The sequence below is a fragment of the Wolffia australiana genome, chromosome 1 (genome assembly GCF_029677425.1).
Source record: "Wolffia australiana isolate 7733 chromosome 1, ASM2967742v1".
Classification (NCBI taxonomy): domain Eukaryota; kingdom Viridiplantae; phylum Streptophyta; class Magnoliopsida; order Alismatales; family Araceae; genus Wolffia; species Wolffia australiana.
The window spans coordinates 10,228,205-10,249,038 of NC_135835.1; the positions used below are offsets into that span (position 1 = coordinate 10,228,205).

The window sequence follows — 20,834 nt, forward strand, 5'->3', positions numbered from 1 at the left end:
GATGATATGCTTGTTACAGGTAACGACACCGATGGTATTCAAACCACCAAGGACTATATCTCCGCAACACCTTAGTATATGTGACCTGGGACTCCTTAATACTTTCTCAGAATTGAGTTTTCTTATTAGGGTGATAAACTTACTTTCTCCCAAGGAAGTGCACCCTTGATATGCTCTAGTAAATGGGACTTCTAGGATGCAAGCCAGCATCATCTCTTATGGAGGCTTATGCATCATTATTGGACACGTCATCACCACTTCTTGCTCACGCTGATCAATATCAACGGTTGGTGGGGAAACTCATCTACCTCATAGACACACCCTGACATCGCATATGCATTTAGTGTCTTGAGCTAGTTTATACAAGAACCACGTCAAGTTCATTAAGCAAGAACTTTATCAATAATTTATGCGGGTACTTGCATATATCAAAAGGGCACCTGTGAAAGGGCTCCTTTATTGACGACATCATCATCTTCAAGCTGAAGCTTATTCAGATGTGTCATATGAAGCTGACCCAAGGATCGCAATTCTACTACAAGCTGCTGCACGTATGTCAGCGAAAATCTGGTCAAATGGCGTTTTCAGAAGCAAAAGGTAGTCGCCTGCTCAATTGTGGAGTCTGAATATCGTGCTATGGCCTCTACAACTCGAGAGATGGTATGGCTTAGACTTCTGCTATAGGGGCTTGGCATAGAGTCTCCTATACCTATGTGTATGCACTATGATAATCAAACAGCCATCTTCATCGCAAAAAAAATGAGGTGTTCCACGAATGAGCCAAGCATATTGAGGGGGACTGCCATTACATTCATGACAAAGTAATGAGAGGGATTATCGCGACAAAGTAATGGCAGGATTCAATACAAACAACAAAACCCTTTGTGACCAAGATAAAAAACAATTCTCAGAGTGTAGCAAGTTGTTTGACCTTTGTTGTTTAATTGTATATCAACTTTATCCAGGAGGGTTGTGATTTTGGGGCCTAAACTAGCAATTGATCATGAGGCTTTGAGCACAGTAGACTATCGTATAAATGTTAAGGGATTAATATAGTCTTTGTAAATCCTTTTCAGCGATATCCTCAATCTCCATTGTCATTAAAGTGTCTAACTATGGGGTACATCCTTAAATCATAGCTGTCCATAAAACTATGGATATCTATGTTTCAACCCAGATATAAAAACCAATGGACCAAGAGTTGATCAGTCACTTTAGGACATTTAGGAATAGTTTATTAAGTTGATGATACATGAAGACATAATTGGACATGTGAAGTAAAATATCCTCACATTCAATGTTTATGAATTAAACTTATGTCCTGTTAAATCTAATAATCATTAAGAATTAGAATTTATATTTGGGATACTATACCACAGGGATTAATAAAGAGGTGTGGGAAGATATGCATAATTTATATAAGTAAGAACTTGACATGAAGATATTGTCTAATAAAGGGATATACCATCCCAATGGCCACAGTTGGTATGAATATCAACAAGTATGTTGTTAATTTTGATGAGCCGATTATATTTAATCAATTTAGGATAGGATGTTTTAATTGAATCAATATACCCAGCAATCTTTTGCATAAATAAACTGATAATCATGAATGAGACTATCTTATACATAATGTGTTCAAGAAAGTGTTTTGATTTGACTCCGTACTTCACTCATCCATGGTCCCTTCCATATAAAGTATTGCATAAAAATACAAAGTTTAGCCAAAAATCTCTGTGCTCAACCCATACTTGCGCCCGGTGTTTCAAAAATGTTCTCATTAAATATTGGGCTTAAGGAAAATTGAAATACCATTGTTCTCAAGTTAAATAGATTTTATCGATTTGGTTAATCTGATTTTAGCTCATTTAATTGCAAAAAAAGGCATATAAAAACACTCAGTTTAGCCAAAAATCCTTATTTTCAACTTGGTAAGAAACTTACTGATAGTGAGAGGCTAAGAAGTTCAGCTAAAAATCATACTAATAAATTGTAATGATTGGTTAAATCTACCAGACCAGTAGTAATGTGTTTCTAACGTACCAGTCTAAACGAGCGCTACCATGAAGCTATGTTTTTGAAAATATATGGGAAATTTGAAAGCTGATAGTTCAGTTTGAACTCTGATTTGGCCGAGTTAGAAGGGAATACTGATGGGGGACCATCGCGACGACACCGACACAGGACGCGTTCGACCTCTCCGAGCCGCTCGTGCTGACGCACGCGACCCCGCATTTAAGTACTCGAAGTAAGTTTTCTTTGTTATTTGCTTAATTGTAATTCCTGTTCGAGTCCTGTGTCGGACCGATCCCGTCTTTATGTCTCGTCTCTTTCTTTCAGATTTTGTGTAAAGGGGAGGGCCACGTCACACGACGGACCCCTCCTCTATGTTTAGCCTCTTGGCACCCCTCCCCCCCCCCCCTATATAAGGGGAAGGCATGCCCAAGGGCAAAGGAGAGTCTTTGAAAAAAACACATCAGTTGGTATGGTCCATTTTCGTTTTCCCTTTAGAGTTTAAAAATAGCAGGGTATCATCTTCCTCCTTCGTTCTGCTTCTTGGGTCTGTTCCCCTCCCTCCTTCGACTCCTGGTTTTCTGAGCGTGCTCCATCACCGGCCAAGGAACAAGCTCCCTACCGGTCGCAGACACCCTGTCACCATCTGCCTGTTGCCGCCTACTCACCTGAAGAGCGGACCTGTCCTTGGTCGACCAGGCCCCAGCTCGACGGCCACCCTGATCAGACGATCGACCCAAGCCGACCGTGACTCGCCAGTCCTCCATGCCGGTGACGTGCCCAAGCACCCTGCCCTCAATCCGCGGACAGCGCTTCCGTTCACCTCCCTCCTGGAAAACCAGTCCGCCAGCTTGATCCGTCCTCACCCTAGCTGACATCGTCTCACCCTTGGAAGTACCCAGGCAACCTCGGCGGTCTCTTCATCGTGCCCCGCGATCTCACCACGCCAGCAGCAACACCCGAGCAAAATCTTGCCACCAAAGTCCACTACGCCGGCAGGTCCTGACACTCCCGGTCGCCAGGAGCCGTGTTCATCGTCCCCGCGACCAGGCAGTCCGCCGTAACCCGGCTAACCCTGCCTAGGAGCTGTCCCGGCCGCCGCTCTACTCCGGGTTCAGGTCGGCCCCCTCTCCGCCCGCCCGCGCACGCTCACGCGTGTCCGCGCGCGAGCGCCACGGCTGCACGCCGCCGACCACCTTGTGCGCCCGCGCGCCGCGAGCAACCAGTTGCGCGGCCACGCGGGGGCCCACGCCCGCCACTGCCGCGGCTTCACCCTCTGCGCGCCACGACCATGAAGGCCTTGCGCGCCGGTGGTTATTGCGGTGACCGTTGTTCGCGTCCGTGCTAGCGATCGGGCTCACCACCACTGGGTGTTCTCTAGATCATTCGTCATCGACGGAGCGTGACCAGGTTCCCTCTCGCTCCCTCCCCTCTTTAACAGTATTATTATTTCCTACAGTACTGTCGCCCTCTATCGATTCCGTTGCTGCTTCCTCGTCGATATAATTTGGTTAGGCTAGCCACCCCTGTCGAGAGTTAGGATTTTCTTTGCGATAGACGATCCGATCACCGCCTTGTGGGAAAAACTCCGCTGGGCCGTAAAACGCCCCTCTCGTCGTGCTTGTTTGGTAGAATCGGTGGGTCACACGGAGTCTCCCCTGACCTGTCCCCTCCCGAATTTACTGCGTCTTCGCCCCTTCCTTCGGACCGTCTTTGCTGCTCGTAAAAGCTCTTTAAAGGTGCATTTATCACATAAGTGAACATGCATTGTGCATATTGTGATGTAATACGAGCCGTCGATCCCAGCGTTACCGTATTACATCAAATACCTATAGATTAATGAATATGGTTGACATTTGACCTATTTGAAGAAGTCAAATTTTTATTTTGGTATTTTCAGGACATGAGGGTCCATATCCCTTGAATAAACTTTTACTATTTCCGATGAAACATATACCATCTGTCAACCAAATAGCATAGTCAGCAGCCATATACATGAGTTGGTCAACACTGTCCTAATTAGCTGTTTTTTTTTAGGATATAATACACGAAACAATAAATTTGTGTCTAGTTGAAGATCAAGATTGCATCTACTTCACGCAAACTTTGCCTAATTCTATTGAGGGCAAGATTTGTGGAGAGATTGACCTTTTCTAATTAATGTTATATAGTTTCCCAAACACACATTTATGTTGTTGTGAGTAAAATTGAGGACTAACAGCTGTTGTGAGCAAACTATGCCACCAGTTTAGGGATAGGCACATTCAGAACGTTACAGCCTAGACGTGATGGAATGGAAGATGAGTGGTGATGGACGGAGATGTGACAAGTAATTTGTCACATCCCCATCTCGTCATAAGTCCTAGGTTTTTAGAAATTTCCATCTCATTTCCATCACCCATCCCTGCACGCATCATCTCGTCACCGTCCCATCACCAGATGGCATCACCGTCACAGGAGATAAAAATACATGCCTTTCTCTACGCACCTTCATCTGTAATACAGACTACACATGATTTCAAAGAGAGTGAGAGACCCACCCAATCACACGGCGAGAGCATCCCCCTTACTAAACTACTTGTTCTCCCTTTCTGAACGCACCAGAAGTGCTACGAGCCACTGTACATCTGCTTAATTCAGAGCTGCTTAATTCTTCTTGAATCTTCTGTAAGTTGAACAACCAGGGTTGCATAATTATTCTGTAAATGACTTCACTTTTCCTGATTGTAAGAAATTCAAAGATTGTTTGGGTACGATTTTGTTCGTGAATTCAATGAGACTCCCCTACTTTTTCACTTTTGATTGTTTTCCCCCAACTATGTTAACTGAAGCTCAATGTTTGGGGATGTGAAGAGGTAGCCCCAGAAAATTATGGCTCATTCAGAACTGCTTCGGTTTTTGGATTGGCATAAAAGGTTCATTATCATAAAGCTTATTACTAGATTGATATCCATATTTGTCTATTTATAAGGTTGATGTCTACACTTAACCATGGCATTTTCTTCAGCAATTACTCCATTTACATCTTATTGATGGGGATATGGCGTGGTTGCAGTTCAAAATAATGATCAGTAACATTGTGCTAAAAAAGATGCTTTCATTTTCTCCTTTTCATGCTCTTAAGTTTAATGATTTTATGTGTTATCTTTCACCCTATAACCTATGATTCAACATCTGTTGGTCCCCATATCTGTCTATCTGCACATCTTCTTTCTCCATCTTTCTCTCCCTCCATATTTCTCTCTTTCTGTATAATTTCTATTCTCTCTGGCTGTCTTTCTACACATTTGCTTTCTCCATATTTTTATGCCTCCATTTTTCTCTATTTCTCTGCATTTTCTGCTATCCCTATATGTTTTTCGCACATCTTGTTTCTCAATGTTTCTCTCCCTCCATTTTTCTCTCTTGCTCTGCATTTTCTGCTCTCTCCATCTATCTTTCTCCACACTCTTTCTCCATCTTCTTCTCCCTCAACTGTTCTCACTTTCTATGAAGTTTTTACTCTCCCCATTTGTGTCTCTTAACATTGTAATTCAGTGTTGTAATAATGATGTCAATGTCGGAGATAAATGTCCCCCTTAAACGATGACTAGGATTTGGGTCATTTGAAATGACTAAACTCCAAAGGGTAGTTCCATTGGGATTTAACTATGTAATTTTGTTCAGCATTGAATTCTGATCATATTTAAACTCTTTTTAGACCTGAACTCTTATCTAAATTTATCTTAGTGCACTATTTTTTAATTTGACCCCAATGAGCTGATCAAAATTTAACTCTTCTGAATGTACTTTTGCCTTCACCTATTTAATTCTTTGATGCATTGTCTCTTTTACCTAATTGTTGTTGAAATTTACTTTTGCATAATAATTTTGCGCATAATTTTTTATTAATACTGTTACTTGTTCATCCTCTATGCATACTGACATGTCTATTACATAGTCTATTATGGAAGTCCCCACGTGGTGACTTGCGCTTTGACTCAGCTGAAGAGTCATTGGCAGACGATGTTCAGGAAACCCCTCTTCCTTTGGTTGGGACATCTCATAACAAACATAAAGGGAAGCTAGAAATATTGAAATATTTCATGGAGGTTAGGTTGAGCATATGGGCATGCCTACTATATTGTGACAAAAAAGTTGACCCGTCACGGAATAAGTTAAAGAGGCATAAAGATGGATATACGAACATTTTTTGGAGCCATTTGGATATCAATCATGTTAGAATCCATGATTAGCTGAAGGGTATTCCTACTGATCAACACTCAATTGCTGAGGCATACGGAAAGGGCAGTGTAGTGATGAAGACTCTAGAGAAGAGGATGTTGATTATAACACAATTTGTTTGTCTTACAGACTCCCCGTGGGCCATCTTGGACAATGTGGGGTTCAAGATCATATGGAAGTATGCCGTTGAGATGATTGTTGACCCCCAAGGATCAAAAGCAATAAAGTTGCGACCCAAAAACTATACAAGGTCATGAAAAGAAGGCTCATCGAGTTGTTAGAAAATGTGCATAAGGTCTCATTAATAGTGGATGCATGGACTGCCGAGAACTCCTGTGGTCTTCTAGGCATTATGGTTCATGAGGTAACAACCGATGGCAACTATATGAACGTGTGCTTGCAATACGTGGGAACATGGTAAAGCACGATGGTGAGAATGTACGTGCAATTTCACTCCAAGCGTTGGATGACTTTTGTTTGAGAAAGAAGGTTGGGAACAACCCAATCAACCTTGATTTAGTAATATATTAATTTATAACACATTTTACCATTTTTGAATGTAGGTTGGCACTATTACCACATAAAATTCTTCAAGCAACAGCTGGATGATATTACTATTGGAAAAATAGCTTAGGGAGGTGAATGAACATTTCATAGTGGATCGATATGTCCCATGTGCTGCCCATCTGCTGAACATCGTTGTTCAAGCTGCCTTCAAGTCATTGCGTGTAGTAGTGAATATCCCTCCCTCTGGGATTGCGGACATCTGCATATTTGGTGAAGGAGACGATGGTGCTTATGACGCTAACATAGATAATTTGGATGCCATGGGCAAGGCTAGAGTGAGAAATGTAAATATAAAAGCCTTTGTCTTGGGGGATGCAGCCGCTCATCCGAGAGCCTTAGGCACATGCATCTGAGCATCGACTCAATGACACCAACAGTACATGAAGACATGCAAAGACTTCAAAAAAAAGAATCACAACCAAATCCCATTTGATTTTCCAACACAATTGAACAGTATGCATGAAATGTTTCATTTTGCATTGGAGAAGTGAGATGTCATTTATTTCATAGCTTTACAAATTGTGTCTGCAATGTAGAAGGACATGAGAGTTTCTCGTGACGAGTAGGAATTTTGACTGACTTTCGTGACATCCTAGGGCCATTTTACAGGACAACAAAATATGTTAGTGGCTCGAAGGCAGTGAGAGTTGTGGAAGTGCTTTGCATTTTGAAGGCATTGATGAGACATATTGATACTTTGATACAGAATTTTGATGTGTCTACAATCTTCACTTCGAGAAGAAAGCCAACTTCTGGATAGGTTACATCGATCCGAAAAGCGTGTGAGAGTATGAAGATTAAGTTATTAAAGTATGAGACAATTGTATCAAATAACCGTGCAACCACAGCAGCGGCCATTCTTGATCCTTTCAACAAGGGGTCATCACTCAATCCTAGCGTCAGTCATGATGCTTTGGTATTTGTCTGACGACTAATGCCCCTTCATGGGCACCAAGTTCTAGCATCTAATGACCATTACGATGAAGATTGGCTCACCAAACTTATCGATGGGGAACCCCCCTAGAGAAAGAGAGCAACGAGTACCCACTCTAGCAGAAGGGTTTATCTGATGATGACAACTAGTACAAGGTAAAAGTTCTCATCTAAAGTCGTTCTCGTTTGATGTAAATTATTTCTTGATATTTACCCATCCAGATCATTCCTTTGCAGAGTTGGCAAGTCTTTTAATTAGAAAGGATGATGCAGGAGCTTCTTGGAGGCATCCAAGTAGAAGCCCATGATGCGAGGACTGTATCATTCTTGGAGGCGTCCAAGGAGAAAGAATTGCATCATTCATAATACTATTTTTCCTATTATTTTGAAGAGGAAAAAACAGTTTCCCTTTAATTTATTTTTTTCCATATTTTAAATTTTTTATACCTCATAGGCTCTTCTATAATATGTCCCCTTATAATTGATTTTTAAATATTTAAAAATATTAAAATTTTAAAATTTGTACAGACTATTTATCCTATTATCATAAGGAGAAAAAACAATTTCCTTTTAGTCTACTTTTTCCATCATTTAAAATTTTCATACTTCATAGGCTCTTCTATAATACTTCTCATATACCTTGGAAAATTGGTATACTTAATATGGCCAATAATATTTCCTTTCGATTATGTAATAAAAATAATACATTACAATGAACTTTTAAATATTTAGAAATATTAAAAATTTAAAATTTGTACACACTATTTATCCAATTATTCTTAGGAGAAAAAGTTTTCCCCATTTTACCCTTTTCAAATGCTTTTAAAATTCTGTCACGAGTACGCCCATCCTGTCATGTCACGCATCCCAAACCCTCCGTCATCGTCACTTCACATGTCACGGGTACTATGTCACCGTCACCGTTAGGGGACTAAATTTCATCACACATTAACATCATGTCATGCGTCACGGGTCCATCACCATGAGGAGTGACGGCATGGATGATGCCTAACATTTTCTACGTCATTTGATGGGATAACCTATGATTGTCAAGCCTCATACTGTCAAATGTCTTTTCGACATTTGAGTGGGCAATCAGGAGAAAACACATGGAAAACGAGACAGACAGTCACCTCACTCCCTCTCATATTTACTATTATAACAACTATGTTACAACTCTCATTCTTTTATTCTCTCTCTCTCCCTCTCACTCTCTCTCTAATCTCTATCTCTCTCTCTCCCTCTTCCTCTCCCTCTCATAATTACTACGGTGGTGACCATGCAACAACTCTTTCTCTAGTCACTATCTCACTCTCTCTCTCTCTCTCTGTCCCTGTCATAGTTACTATTGTGACTACCAAGAAATCTCTCTCTCCCTCTCCCTCTCATATTTACTACTGTGACCACTATTTTATATGTGTATATATATCTCCTTCTCCCTCTCATATTTACTATTGGGATGACTATTTTATAAATAAGTATATATATATCCCTCTCATATTTACTAGTGTGACTGACGACTGTTATAACTCTCTCTCCCTCTCCCTCTCATTTTTACTACTGTGACGACTGTTATAACTCTCTCTCTCTCTCCCGCTCCCTCTCATATTTACTATTCTGAAGACTTAAGAATACGTTACAACTTTTTTCTCTCTCCCTCTCATATTTAATACTGTGACGACTTTGTTACAACTTTCTCTCTTTTTCTGCCTGCGACTTGAAAACCTCACTGAAAAGAAAAAAATCATTGATTGTGTGGAGCGATCATGTGGGGATCACTCCACTCATCCCTCACTGATGGATATTTTCGTCTCCCATTCTTCAGGTCTTGAGAAGAATGGCCGATCTTGGCAGGCTTCCGGAATATGGTCAAGCTTATATTTTTTATTTTCAATATCCAATGTAGTTTCTTGGTTATTAATCTTCTTCTTGGGATTCATGTTGATCGTCCTTATCCTTCAAGGTCAGTTTATTGATTTTCAGTTGAAACAAATCTGACACGTATACGAAGAGATAACATAATTAGTTGGAGTATTTGTAATCTTATGCTCTATCGATTGAGCTTTAACTTACAGGATGGGGGATGTCTACTAAAACTCGAAGCTTATAAGTGAAGGAATAAAGAGAAACAGGTAAATAAATAGAGAAATTATTTGTTTGAATGACTACCTTCCCTTCTGTTTTGAGGCGTGCGTTCAGGACAAGGAAACCTCATTGTGCCCATTAGACCTGATGAAACCAAGGAAGAGGAATCGAAACCAATAAAATAAACTTCGCAAAGGTGGTAAATACTAATCCAAACTATTAACTTCATATTGTAATAATTCCTTGAATAATCGTTCTAATCTTATGTGATGAGTGAACCTACAAAGGATAGTACGAAACTCAGTTATCTGATATTGAGAAAATCTTGAGAAATATATACACATGAATTTGTGATTTGAGTTTAATCAAATTCTTTATTGAGATGATAAAAATCTTACTGATTTGAACATGAGGCTTACTGGATTGAGATGTCGTTGAAAAAACAGATATGAGTGTGATCACATAGAGCTACATGATATAAACATTTTAGGTTCATTGAAAATATAAATTAGAGAAATTTGATTTGCGGAAAATACAAATGATTGTGACAGTAATTGTGAAAGTGGTTTGACAAAAATATACCTTCGAAAGATTCCTTCTTCCATTTCTACATTTGGGGATTGCGAAAAATATTTGAGGAATTTTTTGTTGTAATTTGATAAACACACTTCGATGCAAAATGACAATTTGAAAACTATGTTTGATTAATATTTGGCTTTAACATTTTTGTGATAACTTCAATAGAGATCTATTTTCTATGAAAGGTATTAGTTGAAATTACAGCTGAGTGAAATTTATGATCTATGGATAAAGATCTATGATGCTAAGTTGAACAAAACTCAGTTCCTTATTTTTGAGAATATAGTTCAAAATTAAGATTGAATTTGAACGGAATCTTTAAGAATCTGGCATGAACTGAAATGAAGCCATTATTATTATTTTTCATGAGTTAACTGTTAGATCCACAGGATTCTTGCATCGATTCTCAAGGATGATGAAGATCGTACGTAAATGTAAATCAATGTAAAACATACCTCGATCCATCGCGTCTTCACTTAGTTGAATCGAAAAATCTTCAGGGGAGGCCTTTTGGATCAATACCGGATGACTTCCTGAAGTCTCTCTGAGTAATGGGATGTTCAGGAGAAAAGTCAATTACCTTATGACCCAAGGACCTGGCCCCTATTTATAGGAAGAGGAGATAATGCTCTTAAGCTATCTTAATTAATTCCATCATTATAATTAAGATAAGCTTAGCCTCTTCACAATTAACTACCACACTTATTGTTATAAATGTCTTAATCCCATTATTAAGCAAATCACATATGAAGTAAGATTTTATAACTGATAGCTTAACAATATGCATATGTATTCATGTTCATGAAATATTCCATATCATCACTATAGGAGCTCAAAAACTTTGCTATCATTACTAAGACATTTCAACCAATCTCATCCATCACAAACTGGCATAGAACCAAGGGGCTTTTGTTACATTAGTAGTAACTATACCCAAACAATGATCACATACACCAATTCAATGAATGACAAAGATCATGTATGGATGTGTAGCATGGAAATTACACAACACGTGATTCATACGTGTACACTTCCAACTTAGTCCTCCGGATTTTGAATGGAAATCAACTGAAGTTTGTTCAGACATGCTTAAATTTAGGAGATTACTCATGCATGAAAAGAAACTCCATAATGTGTCTATTACTGAATGAACATCAAACTACAAACTCCCACTGAATTACATATCCTCATGAGGTATTAAACCCGTATGAGCAGTATGCTCATGAAAGACCTTTGGCTGCAGTCCTTTTTTGAGTGGATCCGCTACCATGGAGTTTGTCCCAATATGCTCAATAGACAATTGTCGTGTCTGAACTTTTTCTTTCACAACTAGGAACTTGATATCAATGTCTTTTGATTTCATTAAGCTCCTGTTGTTATTGGCAAACATAACGGCTGATTGATAATCACAATAAAGCTTTAGCGGTCTTTCAATGCCATCAATGATTCTCAATCTTGTGACAAAATTCTTCAGCCAATTGCCTTGATTTGATGCTTCATAGCATGCTATATATTCTGCTGCCATAGTAGAAGATGCTATCAATGTCTGCTTTACACTTCTCCAAGATATAGCTCCTTCTGCTAACAGAAAAATATAGCCTGAAGTAGACTTTCTTCTATCAACGCATCCAGCAAAATCAGAATCGGAATACCCAATGATCTCCAATTGATCTGATTTCTTGTATGTGAGCATATGTCCTTTTATTCTCTGAAGGTATCACATGACTCTCTTGGTTGCTTTCCAATGATCCATACCTGGATTACTTAAATATCGGCCAAGTACACCAACAATATGAGCAATATCTGGGCGTGTACAAACTTGTGCATACATAAGACTCCCCACAGCTGATGCATCAGGAATCTTTTGCATTTCCTGGCTTTCAAAATTGTCCTTCGGACACTGATCAAGACTGAACTTGTCTCCTTTAGCAATCGGAGTGTATAGAGGTTTACAATCTTCCATACCATATCATTTAAGGATTTTTTCAATATATCCCTTTTGAGACAAACCTAAGATATTTTGAGAGCGATCATGATATATCTGAATGCCCAATACATATGAGGCTTCACCAAGATCCTTCATCTCAAAATGACTCGACATAAATTTCTTCGTGTCATGAAGTAGGTTTGTATCGTTTGTGGCAAGTAATATGTCATCGACATATAGGACGAGAAATATGTATTTACTCCCACTAAACTTATGGTACACACATTCATCTGCTAAGTTTGCCTCAAAACCAAAAGAGACAATAATTCGATGAAATTTTTGATACCATTGACGAGAAGCTTGCTTTAGACCATAGATGGACTTCTTTAATTTGCAGACCATTGACTTTGGATCTCCGATCTCAAAGTTTTTTGGTTGAACCATATATATGGTCTCATTGATGTCTCCGTTAAGAAACACAGTCTTTACATACATCTGGTGTAGTTCAAGATTAAAATGTGCTACAAGTGCCATTATAATTCTAAATGAGTCTTTCGATGAAACTGGAGAGAAAGTCTCATTATAATCTATGCCTTCTCATTGAGTAAAACCTTTTGCAACAAGACGAGCTTTATATCTTTCCATATTACCCTTTGAATTCCTTTTGGTTTTAAATATCCATTTGCAGCCAATGGGCTTCTTACCTTCAGATGATGGGACAAGATCCCAAACGTCATTGTCAACCATAGATTTTATTTCTTCGTTCATGGCATCTATCCACCTTTGAGAGTTAAAATTCTGCATGGCCTGTTTTATATTAAGAGGATCATCTTCTATGATCTCAAAATCAGCCTCATGTTCTTGGATAAAAATAATATAGTCATCCGGAATTGCAGATTTTCTTTCTCTAGTGGATCTTCTTAAGGGCACTTGTATTTGAAGTTGTGATGTTTGTTTAACTAGATTAGAGGAGCATGAAGCATTATCTTGAATTAGTGGTGCCTTTGTGGGTGGGCCAAGTGTGATTAGTTCATCTTCTTGGTCATCAACAATAACTAACGGGGAATCCTCAAATTCTTTCGTAAAGACAATGTCATGAACTTTATCTCCCCCTGCAAACTCAACACCCTCAAAGAAATGAGCATTTCCCGTCTCAAAAATGGCTTTAGTAGTGGGGTCATAAAATTAAAAACCTCTAGACATTTCAGAATATCCAAAAAAATAGCAAGTGACAGTTCTAGAGTCAAGCTTCCATTCATTAGGCAATAAGGGTCGTGCTTCTACTTGACAACCCCAAATGTGTAAATGTTTCAAACTTAGCTTGCGAGTTGTCCAAAGCTCATATTGAGTTTTCTTAGTTGCGTTTTTTGGAATTCGATTAAGTAAATAGGCAGCCGTCTTGAGTGCTTCGCCCAGAGGTTCATAAGAAGCGGCGATTCTGCAAGCATACTTCTAACCATATCTTGGAGTGTTCTATTTCGCCTCTCGGCAACACCATTCATGTAGGGTGAACCTGGCATGGTGTATTGAGGAACAATACCACATTCTGAAAGATATTTAGCAAAAGGTACTGGACATTGTTCACCTAAACCATTATATCGGCCATAGAATTCTCCTCCACGATCGGATTTTATGGTCTTAATCCGCTTGTTTTGCTGATTTTCAACTTTGATATTTCCATCTCTGAAAGACATAATATGATTTATTATTGCCTTGGGATGGCTGCTGTAGTGGCCCATTTAGGTCTTACAAGGGCCAAAGGAAGTCTAAAATGGGCCATCTATATCATACCTAAAGGGCAACAAGAGTAGGCCAAATGTGTCTTTTTATATATTTATAGGGCCCCAAGGTGGCCCAAGATGGGCCACCTATTATTAATCACACAGTGCCTTGGGTAGCCCGGAATGGGCTGCCCCTAATAGGGTTTTGCTAGGCCCCTTGGGCAGCCTAGATTGGGCTCCCCACAAAAGGGTCCCGTAGGGCCCCTGGGTAGCCCGAAATGGGCCGCCCCTTAAGGGACCCTGGGGGGCCCTAGGCAGCTCGAAATGGGCTACCCATTATGGGTCTCCGTGGGGCCCCTTGGGCGGCCCAAATGGGCTGCCCATTATGGGTCCCCGTGGGGCCCCATGGGAGGCCCGAAATGGGCTGCCCTTTAAGGGGCCTTGGGGGGGCCCTGGGCAGCCCAAAATGGGCTGCCCATTAATGGAACCTCGGGGCCCTTGGGCGGCCCAAACTGGGCCGCCCATTAGGGCTCCCTGCTGGGCCCTTGGGCGGCCCGAAATGGGCCTCCCATTAAGGGTCCCGAGGGGCCCTTGGGCAGCCTAATACAGGCCACCCATTTCGGGTCCCGCGGGGCCTTTTATGGGCCCGCCCTTGAGGCGGTGAGTGACCGCCTCAAGAGCGGTCACCACCTCACGGGCGGTCACTACCTCAGGGGCCGACCGCCTTATGGCGGTCAACCGCCTCAAAAGCGGTCACCAACTCAAGGGTTGTGACCGCCTCACGGCGCTGACCACCTCACGGGCGGTCACTACCTCAGGGGCCGACGGCCTTATGGCGGTCAACCGCCTCAAGGGAGCCTTGAGGTTCCTTGAGGCGGTCAGCCCCTTGAGGCCGACCACCTCATGGGAATTTTATTTTTCGACATTCCTCGCTCAAGAAGAAAAACAATTTACGCTTATCCTTTAACAACATGGATTTGTCATCATTCTAAACGTGAAAGTAATGTCCGACAAAATAAATTCTCATCTAACATCATGTATTCCACATAACATCACTAAAATAAATATCAAATCTGAATGTACGATGAACGAGTTTTGAATGAATACCAACATGCAACACGTACGATATAAAAAAAAATGTTCATCCCTTAAGAACATACGCAAGTAGGCTCTGATACCACTTGTTAGATCTGCAGGAGTCTTGCATTGATTCTCAAGGATGATGAAGATCGTACGTGAATGTAAATCAATGTAAAACATACCTCGATCCGTCGCGTCTTTGCTTAGTTGAATCGAACAATCTTCAGGGAAGGCCTTTTGGATCAATACTGGACGACTTCCTGAAGTCTCTCTGAGTAATGGGATGCTCAGGAGAAAAGTTAATTACCTTATGACCCAAGGACCTGGCCCCTATTTATAGGAAGAGGAGATACTTAATCCTCTTAAGCCTATTTTAATTAATCCCATCGTTATAATTAAGATAAGCTTAGCCTCTACACAATTAATTACCACACTTATTGTTATAAATGTCTTAATCCCGTTATTAAGCAAATCACATATGAAGTGGGATTTATAACTGATAGCTTAACAATATGCAATTATATACATACATATATATAATTGTCCATAGATTAAGAAATTAATCTAACATTAACATATTAGAATAAGGTTTGAAATTTCAACTCCTGGTGTAGATGGTCAAGAGTGAATCAAGTTTTAACCGTGAATCAGATGGATTTAATTATTATCCTGTTTAGGACGTAAGAGGTTGATGAGAATAGAGCCCACATTCCTGTGTTTTCCAAATACTGGTGGTTTTTGGGGCTGGGTTTTGGATTCTGGTTGAAATCATCTTAGGATTAAGGGATCGGCACTGGGATTGTATAGACATACATGTTACCGTTATCTTCTATGTATTCATAGGTTATCACATACATGGCAGGTAAATATACAACCTAATGTAATACTATTTTAAACACCAAGTACAACCAACAACTTATTTAATGGGTCTTTGATGGCCAATGAGCCAGCTTAGGTCAGGAATGTAGATAATCAGTTGTGAATCCCAGAGTCTAAGCAAGGTACCTTTTGTCCAACCCCTTTGGTTAACTTTAATTGTCCTTCAAGTTGGCTCACAAGACTAGTGTGCAATACTTCGTTTCAAATGGCCTTGTGATCCTATATTACGTCTCTTAAGTCTGGGGTCTTAGGCCTTCATCTATAATAAGGAGCCCATATGTCCAAGTAAAAAGAAGTTCTCTTCTCGTAAGAAAAGCTAAAATTCAATGCATGTTTGACCCGAATGAAACCAAAAAGTCACAAAAATATTTCACTAATTTAAAATAACTCTAGAAAATAAATATAGGAAAGCTCTATGAATTGTCATCTAATAAACTTCAAGAAAGGAGAGGTCCACAATAATGCATGGAGTTTTGATGAAATAATAATATGGTTTTATATTCGAGCATTTAATATGAGGTTAGAAAAATAAATATCCTAATATTTGAGGCATGCATGATAGATGAAATCCATTTTTCCTGAATTAATAAAGTTAAACGGAGTTCTTCAAATGGGTTAAAATAAATTGGAAAATTAAGTGCATCCAATATGATTCATAATACTCATGTTATGATCGTTGATTGGTTGACATAAACAGATATGATTCTTAATGGATTCAATCATTGTTAATGTCAGAAAAAAGTCTTTTGATTTTATATTAACTGGATGATGGACCAGGTCGTTAGAAATGTCTTAGAAATGATATCACATTTTCTGTGCTCATGAAGCCATGAAATATGGTTCGGCTATGATATATTGTCCAAGAGGAAGACTGTTGAATTAAACTTATTTGGGGGCGTTTATATAGCTTTACTTATCTGCCATCATTGAACTCATTAAATTACTTTTCGTACACACATTAAGAAGATTAAGCCATTGAAATGTTGAATCACACATACCAGTGTAAAACAATTGATTTCACGTACTATGTGGGTGCAAATGAAATGGACTTAAAATGATAACTACATTTATTGTCTTTGTATAGAGGTAAAGTCTTATACCATCAGAGGTCTGGAGGGCCAAGTTCTAATCCACATTCTTCCCAAAGCATACTACAGTAGTCTTCCAGGGTAAAGTATGCCCTATATGAATTCTATCACACTGTATATTTATCACCGTGCTAACATCATACACATCAAAAGGGTGGATAAGGAAACGCAGTTTTACTGAGCCTTCGTCGATTCGATCTGCCTCTTACCTTGTGGACCCAGGGTTCTAATGAATTTTCGGTACTCGGTGAAAGTCCTGCTGGCATAACGTGGAGGCTTCTCACGGTTTACGAACTCAGGAAGAGGGCCCAACGCTAAATCTCCTCGCGGATTGTAAAAGAAAGCGAACGAGTAGCGATCATGTTCCGCGTTGACAACAACTCTGTGCTCTGAGCTCTTATACAGACCGTTTGTCAGAACCTAAACACAATAAATAAACCGCATCCATCAATAAAGCCGTTTCGACAACAGGGAAGAAGACACGGAGAAAAAGAGAAAGAAAGAAAGAGAGAAAGAGAGGGAGAGAAAAAAAAGTAAGTGAGAGAGAAAAAAGAGGAAGAGAAAGAAAGAAAGAGAGGGGGCGAAAGAGAAAGAAAAAAAGAGAGACTGAGAAAGAGAGAGAGAGAGAGAGAGAAATAACGAGAGAAAAAGAAAAAGAGGGAGAAATAGAGAGAGAACAAGAGAGAAAAAGAGATAGAGGGAAAGAGAGAGAAAAAGAGAGATAAAGAGATAGAGGGAAAGAGAGAGAGAAAAAAGAGAGAAAAGAGAGGGAGAAAGAGAAAAAGAGAGAGAAATAGAGGGAGACAGAGTAGAAGAGAGAGAAAGAGAGGGAGAGAGAGTAAAAGAGAGAGAAATAGAGAGAGAAAGAGAAAGAGAGAGAGAGAGAGCAAGAGTAAGAGAGGGAGAGACAAAGAGAGAAAAGAGAGAGAGAAAAGAGAAAAAGAGAGAGACACAAAGAGAAAGAGAAAAATAGAGAGAAGAAGAGAAAAAGAGAGACACACAGAGAGAAAAAGAGAGAGAGAAAGAGAAAAATAGAGAGAAGAAGAGAAAAAGAGAGAGAAGAAGAGACAAAGAGAGATAAGAAGAAAAAAGAGAGAAGAAGAGAGAGAAAAGGAGAGAGAAGAAGAAAAAAAGAGAGTAGAAGAGAGAGAAAAAGAGAGAGAGAAAGAGAGGGAAGAAGAAAAAAGAGAGAAAAAGAGAGAGAAAAGGAGAGAGAAGAAGAAAAAAAGAGAGTAGAAGAGAGAGAAAGAGAGAGAGAGAAAGAGAGAGAAGAAGAAAAAAGAGAGAAGAAGAGAGAGAAAGAGAGAGAGAGAGAAGAGAGAAGAGAGAGAGAAAGAGAGAGAAAAAGAGAGAGACAAAGAGAGAGAGAGAGAGACCTGAATCTGATCTCCGATGTTGATCACAAAGCTGCCAGGAACAGGTTGGATAGTGATCCATTCTCCGTTGTGCATAACCTGGAGTCCCTTGACGCGTTCATCCGGAAGAAGAATGGTCAATAAACCAGGGTCGGAATGGGGGGAAAGACCAAGGGTGAGCTGCGGTTCCGGGCATCTGGGATATAGATTCACCCTCAGAGTTGCTTCGATGCCGTCTTTCCCTCCCGCAGCTTCTTGGAGTCTCTCTTCATCCAGCCCTGAACTCACCGAAATTGCCTTCATCAATCTTTCCGATAATTCCACCAGAGACCGCCCGTACTCGCCGGTTGTGCCTCTAGAGGAAAGCCAACACTTTAGTTAAGACTGAAAGAAGTTTAGCGATGTATACTCGAGATTAACTCACTTGCATGTGGGAGGGAAAGCCGGCCACCTAGAAGTATTCCTCGAAGACTTGGGCTGATAGGAGAGGAAAAAATAGTCACCCCAATCAAGAATTGCCCCTTTCATCACCCCGACCCGGCTGCCGTACCCTTCGTACGTCTCAGGGTTGTTGGCGTAAGCCTTCTTTATCGCCGTTGGAAGCCTGAAGAACTCTCTCCAAACTTCTCGCATCCTTTTAACGAGGTTAGGACTCACCCCATGATTCAATACTTGGAAGAAGCCCCATTCCTTACATGCGCTCGATAACTGGCGCAAGGTGAATTCTCGCTCGGTTTGGCTCCGATCAAGAGTGCCGAGATTTATAACTGGAATTCTTGCGCGGCTTTGACACTTTAGGATATCGGAAGGGGGCCTCTCAGACAACGGTTTAACGTACTGCTTGGGGATAGAGGTGATGCCCCTCTCCGTTAATGACTGGACGGGAACGACGGACTCCGGCCAGCAGAGAGGAATGTCCATTGGCGTCAATGGAAGTTGCCGATTGCGTAGCGAGGAGGATCTAGGGTATGGCTTGGAAATCAAGGGAAAGATACGTTTATATAGAATTAAACGAATCAATGATAGACGTAAGGAATTTGGTTTCGATGAAGTAGAGCATGCGAGGTCAAGGCTTGATGGAACACGGAGTGCTTAAAAATATGCCGGGGAGATGACACAATAGAAAATTTGATGGAGAAGGGCAGGGAATCGTTCTAGATTTGGGATTAGCACGATTTTAATATATGAAGAGTCATACTATTAGAATGATAATCACCAGCTAGCGCCGCCTCCCGCGCCGTCCAGGGGCCAAGAGAATCACTGCTTGAGGCTGTGGAAGAGCCAAACAGCAGCCATAATGCCGCCATGCTGGCAGAACAAGTAAACCTGAGCGAAACTCTGGTCCCTGTTCCTCTCTCTCTCTCTCTCTCTCTCTGAACGAGCTTCAGAGACGTCGCGTGGGTGACGATTTTTTAATTATGCCGACTAATTATTTTGTCACGTAGCAATGCAGCACGTTCGATCTCTTGCGGTTTGTTTAGAGTATTGTTTGAATATGACAGAGGAAGAAACGTAGAGGATGTTCGGTAACAGGCAAGGGCAAATCAAAGGATGATGAGCAGATCACACGTCAACTCGCGAGGCCTAGCCCACTAAAAGGAGTTACGTGTCAGTTTCCATCACCATCATTAAATATGGATTGATCCTTGGTAAATCCAGGCACTAAAAATTTTGGATTTGGCGGACGAATGGTGTTATGCATGTTTTTTGGGCGGATCGAGTCTTTATTGGAGATTTACTGTTTTATTGGCCATCGTTCCAAAGAAACCACGAGCAATTGACTCCGTAGTCTGTGCCTGTCTACTCGTCACGCGCTATGTCATTCCACAAATCTAATCCAAATTTTTTAGCTCACTGTATAGAATTAAATAATCAATTATTTTGCCACATAATTTCTCTTGCGGCATAAACGGGCATTTTTTTCATGCCAGAAGCATCGATCTAGAAGCATCATATGTCATAGGAGACAAATTAGCATTCCACTAAGGGACGTTTTCTTGACAAGCTGTCCCGACGTGCAAAAAAAAGCTTGCGTAATGAAGTGAATAGTCCAACACTGTTACGTAATGAGACAGAAGCCTATCACCTGACTCCAATAGGGTCATCAATTAAGCGGCGGCGACTGTAGAGAATCAGCGCACATGTTACGTGTATCGCTAGCTTCGCCATATTTATATGGGTTAATAGGACGAAATATCCCAAACTGTATCAAATATCTGAGACTTATTTTAAACTCTTTTTTTGGCACGGTATACCCCAAACTCGCTAAGTTGACGACGACATATCTCGGTGATGACGTGCAATCCATCGTGGCTGCCAGGTGGATTTCCGGCCAGATTTTGACCTGGCGGAATCCACCTGGCAGCCACGATGGATTCCACGT

At 40.6% G+C, this 20,834-nt stretch overlaps 1 protein-coding gene and 1 long non-coding RNA gene across 2 annotated transcripts; both read right to left on the reverse strand.

Annotated features, from left to right (window-relative positions):
- Window positions 1-9,451: 9,451 nt before the first annotated feature.
- On the reverse strand, window positions 9,452-15,438 carry LOC144716385 (uncharacterized). Its single transcript, XR_013584891.1, has 3 exons — window positions 15,312-15,438; window positions 10,857-10,945; window positions 9,452-9,966 (listed from the first exon to the last, which is right to left on the reverse strand). It is a non-coding gene; the product is annotated as an uncharacterized LOC144716385 (long non-coding RNA).
- A 1,603-nt stretch (window positions 15,439-17,041) lies between these two features.
- Window positions 17,042-19,441, reverse strand: LOC144705886 (jasmonate-induced oxygenase 4-like). Its single transcript, XM_078578744.1, has 3 exons — window positions 18,876-19,441; window positions 18,473-18,806; window positions 17,042-17,516 (listed from the first exon to the last, which is right to left on the reverse strand). The coding sequence occupies exons 1-3, from the start codon at window positions 19,370-19,372 to the stop codon at window positions 17,271-17,273; spliced, it is 1,077 nt and encodes a 358-aa protein (XP_078434870.1). The 5' UTR covers window positions 19,373-19,441; the 3' UTR covers window positions 17,042-17,270.
- Between the last annotated feature and the right edge of the window lie 1,393 nt (window positions 19,442-20,834).

Bases quoted from the DNA above. Each gene is read 5' to 3' on its own strand.
- LOC144705886 (XM_078578744.1), bottom strand. From the start codon at position 19,372: ATGGACATTCCTCTCTGCTGGCCGGAGTCCGTCGTTCCCGTCCAGTCA. The intron at 18,807-18,875 runs GTGAGTTAATCT...GCTTTCCTCTAG, and splicing joins GCTTTCCCTCCCACATGCAA to AGGCACAACCGGCGAGTACG. The intron at 17,517-18,472 runs GTCTCTCTCTCT...TATTGTGTTTAG, and splicing joins ACATCGGAGATCAGATTCAG to GTTCTGACAAACGGTCTGTA.